The sequence below is a fragment of the Schistocerca gregaria genome, chromosome 6 (assembly GCF_023897955.1).
Source record: "Schistocerca gregaria isolate iqSchGreg1 chromosome 6, iqSchGreg1.2, whole genome shotgun sequence".
Classification (NCBI taxonomy): domain Eukaryota; kingdom Metazoa; phylum Arthropoda; class Insecta; order Orthoptera; family Acrididae; genus Schistocerca; species Schistocerca gregaria.
The window spans coordinates 177,914,860-177,928,389 of NC_064925.1; the positions used below are offsets into that span (position 1 = coordinate 177,914,860).

At 44.9% G+C, this 13,530-nt stretch overlaps 1 protein-coding gene and 1 pseudogene across 1 annotated transcript in view; one reads left to right on the forward strand and one right to left on the reverse strand.

Annotated features, from left to right (window-relative positions):
- Window positions 1–4,141: 4,141 nt before the first annotated feature.
- LOC126279792 (5S ribosomal RNA) lies at window positions 4,142–4,259 on the reverse strand (annotated as a pseudogene).
- A 2,701-nt stretch (window positions 4,260–6,960) lies between these two features.
- Window positions 6,961–13,530, forward strand: part of LOC126278788 (odorant receptor Or1-like) — a 30,545-nt gene continuing 23,975 nt past the window's right edge. Inside the window, exon 1 of the mRNA XM_049979064.1 lies at window positions 6,961–7,227. Coding sequence (XP_049835021.1) covers window positions 6,961–7,227 — 267 coding nt within the window. The remainder of the gene's footprint in view (window positions 7,228–13,530) is intronic.

Below are 13,530 nucleotides of genomic sequence, written 5' to 3' on the forward strand. Positions count from 1 at the left end.
TGACAGGCAGCTTATCCGCATTGCTATAACGGATCGTGCAGCCACGTCTCGATCCCTGAGTCAACAGATGGGGACGTTTGCAAGACAGCAATCATCTGCACGAACAGTTCGAGGACATTTGCAGCAGCATGGACTATCAGTTCGGAGACCATGGCTGCGGTTACCCTTGACGCTGCATCACAGACAGGAGCGCCTGCGATGGTGTACTCAACGACGAACCTGGGTGCACGAATGGCAAAACGTAATTTTTTCGGATGAATCCAGGTTCTGTTTACAGCATCATGATGGTCGCATCCGTGTTTGGTAACATCGTGGTGAACGCACATTGGAAGCGTGTATTCGTCATCGCCATACTGGCGTATCACCCGGCGTGATGGTATGGGGTGCCATTGGTTACACGTCTCGGTCACCTCTTGTTCGCATTGACGGCACTTTCAACAGTGGACGTTACATTTCAGATGTGTTACGACACGTGGCTCTACCCTTCATTCGATCGCTGCAAAACCCTACTTTTAAGCAGCATAATGCACGACCGCATGTTGCAGGTCCTGTGCGGGCCTTTCTGGACACAGAAAATGTTTGACTGCTGCCCTGGCCAGCACATTCTCCAGATCTCTCATCAACTGAAGACGTCTGGTCAATGGTGGCCAAGCAACTGGCTCGTCACAATACGCCAGTCACTACTCTTGATGAACTGTGGTATCGTGTTGAAGCTGCATGGGCAGCTGTACCTGTACACGCCATCCAAGGTCTGTTTTACTCAATGACCAGGCGTATCAAGGCCGGTATTACGGCCAGAGGTAGTTGTTCTGGGTACTGATTTCTCAGGATCTATGCACACAAATTGCATGAAAATGTAATCACATGTTAGTTTTAGTATAATATATCTGTTCAATGAATACCCGTTTATCATCTGCATTTCTTCTTGTTGTAGCAATTTTAATGGCCAGTAGTGTACATATTCTTAATGTACTGAAAGCCCACAATTCCGATGAGCGGGGGAGAAAACAGATTAGCCATAATTGCGACAGTCTTTTGCTAGCTACGGAGAGTTTAGCTGCTTACTGCAACATGGTTTGCTTGCGACGACGGTGACCTCAGTGGGGCACGGACTCTGCGTCGGAAATAAGACGCCCATTCGTCATTGAGGCAGTTGTACGACACGTCTCGTTTCTTATATTACTACACTTCTCCGAAAACTATTGACTTGAGTTCTGTTGTGCGTTTCAGAGAATCTACTGCACCGGTTCTTCACAAGTTGACCAGGCTGACGACCTAGTTGTTGTAACAAGCAGAAACGACAGTAGAATTCGTCTGTTTAACTTTGTTTCTTGATAAGATCGATTTTGAATAAGTCCTGAATTTGAAAACTATCTTTTTCTCCGAATTTGATCTTAACACAGGTTCTGATTTCCTGTTCCAAGAACTGGCTTTTGTGCAGGATTCCTCCCAAAACACGATCAAAGACCTTGTAAGAATAACTAGGCTCCTCAAGATGCTGCAGGAGCGGAGTATTTTGAACTTTAGGCTGGAAGACATTGTGGTGGAAAGAGCCTGGAAAGTTGGTGTCTTGTAGTTTCTAGGGATACTAACAGAACATTAAGTATTGACTGGTGCACACATACAGTATTTTTCACTAGGAGAACACCGCAAGTCTCATAACCCTACTTCCGAGAAACTTCGCTCATTGGAAGAGGGGTCAAAATAAGCGAACATGTCTCAGCTTGTCTGTTCTTTGCCATTTCCGAGCAAACGATTGTCAAATTTAGGTATCTTTAGAGAGTGAGTAATGCAGCCGGAGCGGTGGCACAGTGGCTAGCGCCGCAGTTTCACACGTTTGAAACCCGAAGTCAGCAGAAGATAACTACACCAAAAATTTTCCAGTGCACGCTGAAATAACGTTGTCCTTATTCTTGTACTAATTCTATGTCTGGTCAAAGAATTTAAAAAAAAATGAATGATAAAATTATTTCAAATTGTTTTCGTTGAAATTCCTGTCTTCAAAATTACTTTCAGTCGACAGTTATCGGTAAAGGGATCCATTATGCGATTGCCAATCTTCAGCAATGCTATCGCTGTTATTTTCCCTAGTGAGATTTATACGGAGAACGTGGGAAACCCCCCTTCGCACGGTGCTCGTGTTTTCCGGAATTTCCATGCTATCGGTGTCACTACGCATCAAATTTTCCAGAAGAATAAACATAATAATAAAATATAAGAATTGATGTAATAATGTAATACAAGAATATGAGAATTTAAAAAGGTTGTAAGCTCTGAAAATACATCTATTATACAAAGAATGTGTGACACTTACTGTGAAACCCAGCTGGAATTTTAAAATGCCAGTTTATTGCTTGTCACCTTACCTTTACAGTACTGTCACGTCCCTCATATTCGATTTACTGGCTTCACTAGGTTGCTGGTTTTCTTGCCCGCGAGTGGCAGCAGCAGCACTTATCAATGAGTGAACTATCGCACCATCTCTGGAGCGACCGCTAGTATTTCCGGGTCGTCGTCTGTCAGAGTTCAGTCAGTACGCAGTAGCAGTGAAGTCGGGGACGTCATTACACATCTAATTTCTAATATAATTTTTAATAAAATAGATCGAAATGCTAAATAATCATTTTTTAAAACTTATTCCACTTCCGACTTCTATTCTGTCTGCGCTCTTACAAAAGCAAGCACTCATCGACATACATCATGAGCATCGTGGTTGCACCACAATTTTCCCACAAATCGGTTTTACCAGGTTTTACATAAAACAATATTTAGTTTTAACGTATGTGCCACAGACACTCTCTCATTCATTCCCATGCATACACGCAACAAACTAATAAGCAGATAATAATTCTGAATAATTTTCACACTACAAAATGTAGAGGATTTAAAGTTTTGAAAAGAAAAAAATCCAATTAAGTGATTTCATATATATTGAAAACACTGTTTCTGACTTTAGATGATACTAAAAGACAAACTGCTATTGTTCCTAACTGAGTTGAAACATAAATGTCGGTTTTTGGACATTTAAGAAATTTTATCAATTTCCGGAACTATATGAGACAAAAATCTGAAATATTCACAGGACTGTTTTCTTAATAACCAAAAATAGCACACCAAGTTTCAAGGAATCGGTTGATAATTAGCATGGTTTATTTAGATTCGTAGGGGGTATGAATTTACGTTCCTAGTAGAAGGTACTGGAGACCCTTCTCACGGCTAGTAGCGTCAGCTTTGCAGAGCAGAGAAACAATCCTGCAGCTACCTTGATACACCGATGGGTCATGTACTCTACTTAATGTTATCCCGTAATAACTTGCTACGTTACAGCATGTGCTATACGATACATCGTGTTTGTAAATGAATCGTGCGGTTTTAAAAATTCTGATTACAAGATGGCTTCTCAAGAGGAAAAGGCTTTCCACGTGCTCTGTTTTGAGGTGTCCATATTTATGGTTACAGCATAGCGTGATTCCGTGCACAGTATAGGGAGGACCCAACACACAAACAACACAGTTAGGTGGTATCGACAGTTCGTGGAAACCGAATGCCAATGTAAGGTTCAAATGGTTCAAATGGCTCTGAGCACTATGGGACTTTAACATTTGTGGTCATCAGTTCCCTAGAACTTAGAACTACTGAAACCTAACTAACCTAAGGACATCACACACATCCATGCACGAGGCAGGATTCGAACCTGTGACCATAGCGGTTTTGCGGTTCCAGACTCAGCGCCTAGAACCGCTTGGCCACTCCGACCGGCCAAACTTAGTGCTTTTTCCAGTTTTCCGATGGTTCTTCCCCGTTTGAAGTCATCCAAACGTTGTTTGTGGGCTATACTGTAATGAAGATCGCCAACACAGTACACTGTAAGTGCTCGCTGAGTGTCACACACTCTTTTCTCGTTCCAGGCCGATAACAACATTAAACACTCCTCTCCTGACGCACAGGCCATGAAGGCTCAACGGTACCGACCGGCCGCCGTATCATCCTCAGCCGACAGGCGTCACTGTATGCGAATATGGAGGGGCATGTGGTCAACACACCGCTCTGCCGGCCGTGTGTCAGTTTACGAGACCGGAGCCGCTCTTTCTCAATCAAGTAACTCCTGAGTTTGCCTCACCAGTGCTGAGTGCGCCCCGCTTGCCAACAGCGCCCGGCACACCGGTTGGTCACCCATCCAGGTGCTAGCCTAGCCCGACAGCGCTTGACTTCGGTGATCTGACGGAAACTGGTGTTACCACTGTGGAAAGGCCGTTGGCCAACACTAAACACAAACAATACTAATGCACTCTGGTGGCCGTTCTACCTGACACACAGAATTGCCACACTAATCATTTTCGTATGTATAAGAAGATAATGGCATATCATATCTGCGGGATGCTCCACTTTCTTTGTCAGTCAGAATATTTTGCCCATCTTGTACTTCAATTTCTCAACATGTTTCGTAAACGCTGGTAGTAGAGAAATTGGCTCGTAATTTTCTATTAGGTTTCTGTGCGTTCGTTCGTAGCCTTTTTGCTTTGCGTGTTGGTATTCCGGTCGCTATGGGTTTATTTGCCAATTGTGATTTTTTTATTGTAGTTCACTGTTGCTAAACGGGTTTACACATTGTCATTTTGTCTTCTGGAGACAGTGAGTGGAACTGTGGACGCTAGAAAATGGAGTACAAGTGGAGAAATTAGAACATTTCCTACATATTCTCCTGTTTGAATTGAGTTGTGGGGTGACAGCAGCGGAGGCAGCGAGAAACATTTACGCCGTGTATGGGGATAATGCCATTGGACAGAGCACGGCAAGAAAATGGTTAGGTACTCTCCACGTTCAGGAAGACCTTCGGCGTTTGATGAAAATCGTTTAGAAGCACTAATCCACAATGAGCCATGTCAGTGTACTCGAGGACTGACGCATGTGATGAACTGGCTTCGTTCCACCCTCATGAGACATTTGCATGCAATGGAAATGGTTCAAAAATTGGGAGTATAGGTACCACATGCTCTAAGCCAAAATCACAAAAATCAGCTGGTGGCCGTATGTGGTTCTCCACTTACTCGTCATCAACTGGATCGTGAACAACACCGACCATGTCTGTTCTCTACCATTACTGGTATCGAGAAATGGTGTCTTTATGAAAACACAAGAAAATGAAAGGAATGGCTGACCTCAAACAAAGCAGCAACTCCCCCTGTAAACACCTGCGCGCATCCACAAAAGATAATGTCATGCATCTGGTGGAACAGCAGTACTTACTACGTACTGACGTACTACGAATTGCTTCTCCGAGGTGTAGCCATCGCTGCTGACATTTATTGTCAACAATTGAGACGTCTTGCAGACGAAAATCAATAACAAGGACCCAGGAAGACTGCATGAAGTGATGCTACTCCTCAATAACGCCCGACCGCATTATGCTAGACGGACACAAAATGCTATACAGGTGTCGTGTTGGGAGACTAGAAATCTTCTCTGTAGGAATCAGCATCGATCGTGTGAAACCCAGCTCGCGCTATTTGTCCACGAGACTCAGCGGCCCATAGAAACGGGTTCCCAGGTAGATGCCGTGTTTCTTGACTTCCGCAAGGCGTTCGATACAGTTCCCCACTGTCGTCTGATGAGCAAAATAAGAGCATATGGACTGTCAGACCAATTGTGTGATTGGATTGAAGAGTTCCTAGATAACAGAACGCAACATGTCATTCTCAATGGAGAGAAGTCTTCCAAAGTAAGAGTGATTTCAGATGTGCCTCAGGGGAGTGTCGTAGGACCGTGGGCATTAGGAGTGATTATAATGGAATGGCCCTATAAAATTAATCGTCGGTAAAGCAGATGCCACACTGAGATTCATTGGAAGAATCCTAAGGAAATGCAGTCCGAAAACAAAGGAAGTAGGTTACAGTACACTCGTTAGCCCACTGCTTGAATACTGCTCACCGGTGTGGGATCTGACCCAGATAGGGTTGATAGAAGAGATAGAGAAGATCCGGCGGAGAGCAGCGCGCTTCGTTACATGATCATTTAGTAAATGGTTCAAATGGCTCTGCGGACTATGGGACTAAACATCTGAGGTCATCAGTCCCCTAGAACTTAGAACTACTTAAACCTAACTAGCCTAAGGACACCACACACATCCATGCCCGAGGCAGGATTCGAACCTGAGACCGTAGCAGTCGCGGTGTTCCGGACTGAAGCGCCTAGAACCGCACGGCTACCGCGGCCGGCATCATTTAGAAATCGAAAAAGCGTTACGGAGATGATAGATAAACTCCAGTGTAAGACTCTGCAGGAGAGACCCTTAGTAGCTCGGTACGGGCTTTTGTTGAAGTTTCAAGAACATACCTTCACCGAGGAGTCAAGCAGTATATTCCTCCCTCCTACGTATACCTCGCGAACAGACCATGAGGATAAAATCAGAGAGATTAGAGCCCACACAGAGGCATACCGATAATCTTTCTTTCCATGAACAATATGATACTGGAATAGGGAGAACCGATAGAGTTACTCAAGGTACCCTCCGCACACTGTCAGGTGGCTTGCGCAGTATGGCTGTAGATGTAGAAGTCATTCGGCATCCACCTTATTCACCTGATATTACGCCCTCAGATTTTCACCTTTTCTGCTCTCTATCGAACAGTCTTTCCGGATGAAAATGCGCCCTGAATGTGGCTCGACGAATGCTTTGCCTCAATACAACATGATTTTTTCCATTGCGGAATCGAAATATTATCCCAGATTGGCAGACTGTTGTAAATAGTGAAGGAGAATATATTATTGTCACTCTGTTATGCGTATCTGTTGTGTTTATTAAACTTATGGAAAAACACTAAGAACTTAAGCACTAACCCGTTACTTTGTGTCTCTCCTTTTTTGATAAAATATTTCGATAACGATTACTTCAATCTACCACGTAGCTGAGAGCACCCGAAAGCCGCACTGCACGTTGCGTGTGCACGACACACTTGCCAGATGAGGCAGTGGGAGCGGGAATCCATCAGGCTGATGGGCATCAGCGCGGCGGCGTTCCGCCTGCTGGGCATCTGGCCGGACGGAGGGCGTCGCGACGGCGGGCGCCGCGACGGCGACGGTCCGGTGGGAGCCCTGCTGCTGGCGGCCAACGACGTGTCTCTGGGCGTATTCGCGCTAGCCTACGTGCTCATGGAGAGCGCGCGAGACCTCAAGAGCCTCAGCGACGCCTTCTTCGTCATCGCCACCTCCGTCTCTGTCAGCAGCAGGGTAAGAGCGACACCGCATATCCATCTTAAAACGTTTATTTGACACCACATAAGGTCGTCAAGCCACAGTCACTAAAACAATAAAATTTTTAAAAGGTTATATAACACGACCACTGGAAAACTGCATTAATAATTGAATCCACACTTATTTCAAATACACTACTGACCATTAAAATTGCTACACCATGCTACAAAATGCAGAGGATAAACGGCTATTCATTGGAAAAATAAATTACACTAGAACTGACATGTGATTACATTTTCACGCAATTTGGGTGCCTAGATCTTGAGAAATCAGTACCCAGAACAACCACCTTTGGTCGTAATACCGGCCTTGATACGCCTGGTCATTGAGTCAAACAGAGCTTGTATGGCGTGTACAGGTACAGCTGCCCATGCAGCTTCAACACGATACCACAGTTCATCAAGAGTAGTGACTGGCATATTGTTACGAGCCAGTTGCTCGGCCAACATTGACCAGACGTTTTCAATTGGTGGGAGATCTGGAGAATGTGCTGGCCAGGGCAGCAGTCGAACATTTTCTGTGTCCAGAAAGGCCCGTACAGGACCTACAACATGCGGTCGTGCATTATGCTGCTTAAATGTAGTGTTTCTCAGGGATCGAATGAAGGGTAGAGCCACGGGTCGTAACATATCTGAAATGAAACGTGTACTGTTCAAAGTGCAGTAAATGCCAACAAGAGGTGATTGAGACGTGTAACCAATGGCACCCCATATCATCACGCCTGGTGATACGCCAGTATGGCGATGACGAATACACGCTTCCAGCGTGAGTTCACCGCGATATTTCCAAACACGGATGCGACCATCATGACGCAGTAAACAGAACCTGGACTCATCCGAAAAATGACGTTTTGCCATTCGTGAACCCAGGTTCGTCGTCGAGTACACCATCGCAGGCGCTCCTGTCTGTGATGGAGCGTCAAGAGTAACCGCAGGCATGGTCTCCGAGCTGATAGTCCATGCTGCTGCAAACGTCGTCAAACTGTTAATGCAGATGGTTGTTGACTTGCAAACGTCCCCATTTGTTGACTCAGGGATCGAGACGTGGCTGCACGATCCGTTACAGCCATGTGGATAAGATGCCTGTCATCTCGATTGATAGTGATACGAGGTCGTTGGGATCCAGCACGGCGTACCGTATTACCCTCCTGAACCCACCGATTCCATATTCTGGTAACAGTCATTGGATCTCGAGCAACGTGAGCAGCAATGTCGCGATACGATAAACCGCAAACGCGATAGGCTACAATCCGACCTTTATCAAAGTTCAAAACGTGATGGTACGGAATTCTCATCCTTACACGAGGCATCACAACAACGTTTCACCAGGCAACGCCGGTCAACTGCTGTTTGTGTATGAAAAATCGGTTGGAAACTTTCCTCGTGTCAGCACGTTGTATGTGTCGTCACCGGCGCTAACCTTGTGTGAATGCTGTGAAAAGCTAATCATTTGCGTATCACAGCATCTTCTCCTTGTCGGTTAAATTTCGCGTCTGTAGCACGTCATTTTCGTGGTGTAGCAATTTTAATGGCCAGTAGTGTATTACGAAAAATACTCTTTAACCCGAATGAAATTTTCTCTCTGCAGCTGAGTGTGAGCTGATATGAAACTTCCTGGCAGAATAAAAATGTGTGCCGGTCCGAGACTCGAACTCGGGACATTTTCCTTTCGCGGTGTAACACTTGCCCGCGAGTGAAAATTTCACTGTGGAACATCTCCCAGGCTGCGGCTAACCCATGTCTCCGAAATATCCTTTCTACCAGGATTGCTAGTTCTGCTAGGTTCGCAGGAGAGCTTCTGCGAAGCTTGTGAAAGCCGGCACGGTAGCTCAGCGTGTTCCGTCAGAATGTTAGCTGCCCTCTGTAATAAAAGAACTGAGTTAATGGATGGACTTGAACAAGCGTCATAGTGCGTCCGCCCCTAACGGACAATAACGAACAAAGTGCGATTTAAAAAACTGTCAGTAGAGCACTTACCTGCGAAAGGCAAATGTCCAGAGTTTGAGTCTCGATCCAGCACATAGTTTTAAGGAAGTTTCACACTACAAGCTCTAAACTGTAGCAAAAGCATCAGAAAGGGGTCACAAGACGTCATGATGGTTTTTTGTTTATCAGTCATTCCACACATTAATGCAGTGTACATGAAATCGGAATGAAAGATTTTATGTACTCTTGCTTTACGTCCTGCAGTGATGCGACGATCATTTTACAAACAAAGGCTCACACGTTGTAATCTTATAACGTGCAGCAAGCCGAAAACTAGACCGCTGCACGCAATCGTGCTGTGTTGTGGTAATGCAATCTTACAAGAACGATGGACTCCCATTTGGGTCTAACACAAGCCAAAATATTATGATTACCTGCTTCATAGCGGTTTGGTTCACCACTGGAACGCAATACAACACCGGTCCTTCTTAGCACGCATGCCGAAAGTCATTGGTAGGTTTCCAGAGGTATCTGGCACCAGATCTCTACCCAGATGTCTACATCTACATCTACATCTATACTTTGCAGGCCACCGTACGATGTGTGGCGTATTGTATACTATACCACTACTAGTCATTTTCTTTCCCGTTCGACATGTAGATATAGCGATGGAGAACCTCCATATGTGTCCTAATATCTTCGTGGTCCTTATGCGGAAAGTACAGGGTATCCCACTCAAACCTCCCAGTTTTCAAAGACCAAGGAAAAATACCACAGTAGATACGACAATGAAAAATACACCACATTGTACAGCATCTCAAAGAATTTATTTATTTATCATCAATACATCTCTACATTTGAATCATCTGTGGCACAAAGAATATCGAGTCTATATTCAATTTCTAGCCAAGTTCTTTGTAACATTTCCTCTGTTATTGTTGCAATCGAATTAGCGATACGATGTCGCAACGTAGGAATATCGTCCACTTTGGTCGCATACACGGGGTTCTTTACGAATCCTCACATGAAGAAATCAAGCGGCGTAATGTCGGGTGAACGTGGTAGCCAGGCAATGGGTCCTCCGCGTCCGATACAACGATTGGGAAATTTCCTATCCAGGAACTTGTGAACAGCAGTTGGCCAATGCGGAGGAGCTCCATCTTGCTGAAAAATGATGTTGGGTTGCAAGTCTTGTATCTGAGGTTACACAAACTGTTCCAAAATGTCCAGATACACTGACCCATTCACTGCTTGTTCGGCAAAGAAGAAAGCTCCAACAATCCTGTCGTACATTAGCCCGCACCAGACGTTTAGTTTAGGGCTACCACGAACATGCACAATGAGAACGTGCGGATTTGCTAAACCCCAAATCCGAACATTATGGCTATTAACCCTTCCTGATAGATGAAAGGTTTCCTCATCTGAGAATAAACATGTTTCGAGAAATCTGGCATCCATATCAATATACTGCAGCATATCCGCAGCAAATTGTTGTCGGCGTAGTTTATCGTTCGGAGTCAGATGTTGCAGAATTTGCACTTTGTAAGGAGACATACGAAGGCGCTGGTGAACTACACGATGCAATGTTGATCGAGGTACATCAAGTTGCCTAGATGCTTCACGAATTGACTTACGTGGGCTTCTGAGAAACGTTGTCTGATGTCCTCCACTGTCTTTTCTGAAACTCTGTAACGTGCACCGCCAGAATGTTTCAGAACACTTCCTGTTGCCAGATAATTCCTACACCATTCCTTAATTGTTTTCACATCAGGTGGATCACATTGATACAAACGACGACAATATCTTTGCACATGAATCGGCAATTTTGTTTCTGCAAACCACACGACTGCTTGCACGCGCTGCTGTGGAGCCGCCATTTTCACTTCATGTGACCATGCTGCAATCTGGTGACGATACTTGGCACTTTTGCTACGGGAACATAAATACTTTGAGATTCTCTACAATGTGGTGCATTTTTCATTGTCATATCTACTGTGGTTTTTCTCTCCTGCGTCCTTGAAATCAGGGAGGTTTGAATGGGACACCCTGTATATTGGCGACAGTAAGATCGTTCTGCAGTCAACTTCAGTGATGATTTTTTAAATTTTCTCAGTAGTGTCCCTTGAAAAGAACGTAGCTCTGGGGATTCCCATTTGAGGTCCCGAAGCACATCTGTAACACTTGCATAATGTTCGAACTTACCAGTAATAAATCTAGCAGCCCGCCTCTGAATTTTTTCGACGTCTTAGCTTAAGCTGAGCTAGTTTGGATCCCAAACACTCAAGTGGTACTTAAGAACAGGCTGCACTAGCATCCTAAATGTGGTCTCTTCTGCAGATGAGCGACACTTACGTAAAAGTCTCCCATTAAACCGAACTCGACCATTCGCCTTCCCAAACACAATCCTCGCATGTTCATTCCATTTCAAACCGCTTGGAAACGTTACGCCCAGGTATTTAAAAGACATGACTGTGTGAAGCAGGACACTGCTAATGCTATACCCGAACATTATGGGTTTGTTTTTCCTTCTCATCCGCATTAAATTTCATTTTTATAAATTTAGAAGCAGCTGCCACCCACCCCACAAACCAACATTTCTTTCTAATTAATCTAGTATCCTTCTACAGTCACTCAACATCGCAACCTTCCCGTACACCACAGAGTCATGAGCAAACATCCGCAGACTACAAATCCCCCTCTCCGCCAGATCATTTACGTATATTGAAAACAGTAGCTGTCCTGACGCACTTCCGAAGGGCACTCTTAACGATGCCATTGTCTGTGATGAGCACTTTCCATCGTGGACAACATACTGGGATCTATTACTTATAGTCTTCGAGTCACTCATTTACCTGGGGAGCTACCGGGTATCATTCATCAGCGTTAACAGTCTGCAATTGGGTACAGTGTCAAATGCTTTTCGGAAATCTAGGAATACGGAATCTACCTGTCGCCCTTTCCTTCAGCCGGCCGCGGTTGCCGAGCGGTTCTTGGCGCTTCAGTCGCAGGTTCGAATCCTGCCTCGGGCATGGATGTGTGTGATGTCCGTTAGGTTTAGGTAGTTCTAAGTTCTAGGGGACTGATGACCTCCGATGTTAAGTCCCATAGTGCTCAGAGCTATTTGAACCATTTGAACCCTTTCATTCATAATTCCCACTGTCTCATGTGAGGTAATGGCAAGCTGAGTTTCACATGAGGGTTTCTTTCTAAAAACGTACGGATTCGTGGACGTGAGTTTTTCGGTCTTTAGGAAATTTATTATATTCGAGCTCAGAATATGTTCTAGAATTGTGCAGCAAACCTATGTTAAGGATGTTGGCCTGTAATTCTACCGGTCCGTTCTTTTACCTTTCTTATATAAAGGAATCACCTGAGCTTTTTCCAGTCGCTTGGGACTTGGCGCTGGGCGAGAGATTCGCGATAAATACAAGCTGTGTAAGGAGCCAGTGCCGTAGAGAATGCTTTTAAAAATCGAATTGGGATTCCATCTGAACCTGCCGACTTATTTGTTTTCGATTCTGTCAGTAGTTTCTCTACACCAGGGATGTCCTCCATATGGGACTCTGTGCGATGGACAGACGAAGGTATGTTTGTGCCATCCTCTTGCTTGAACGATTTCTTAAACATGAAATTTAAAACTTCGGCTTCCGTTCTGCTATCTTCAACTGCACACGAGACGGGTCAAAGAGTGACTGCGTGGAAGCCTTATACCTGCTTAGTATTTTCCCGTAACTTACGCGGCGGTGGTCTGTCGGTGTGAAACTGTAGCTCGATAGCGTCCTATGTGCATTCCATTGGGTTTAGCACAGGCGAATTTGGTGGAAAAGATATCAACGTGATTTCACTGTCATGCTCCTCAAACCACCGCGATTCTGACCTAGTGATACAGACCACATGCAGCAAGATGCCGTTGTAGCTGTCGAAGACATCAAGTACGAAGTGATGGAAGTGGTACTCAATAATGTTCTGCTAGAGCACTGTGGTTGTGGTATCTCATATTGCCACCACAGGTCCAATGGAAGCCCAGATGAATGTCCCCCATATAATAGCGCCGCCCCCACTTGCTTGCATACGTGGTGTAGTGCATGTTTTGAGCACTCGTTTGCCCGGATGAGGGCGTATCCTGACACGACCATCGTACTGATGTGGCAAGAAATGTGCTTCATCTCACCAGGTCACACATTTATGTTGATTCACTGTCCGTTACCGATGATCGCATGCCCTTTCCTGTTTTTAGGTTGTCGTTCTTCTGACTGCTTTGATGAGGCTCGCCACGAATTACTCTTCTGTGCCAACCTCTTCATCTCAGAGTAGCACTTGCAACCCACGCCCCATATTATTTGCTGGATTATTA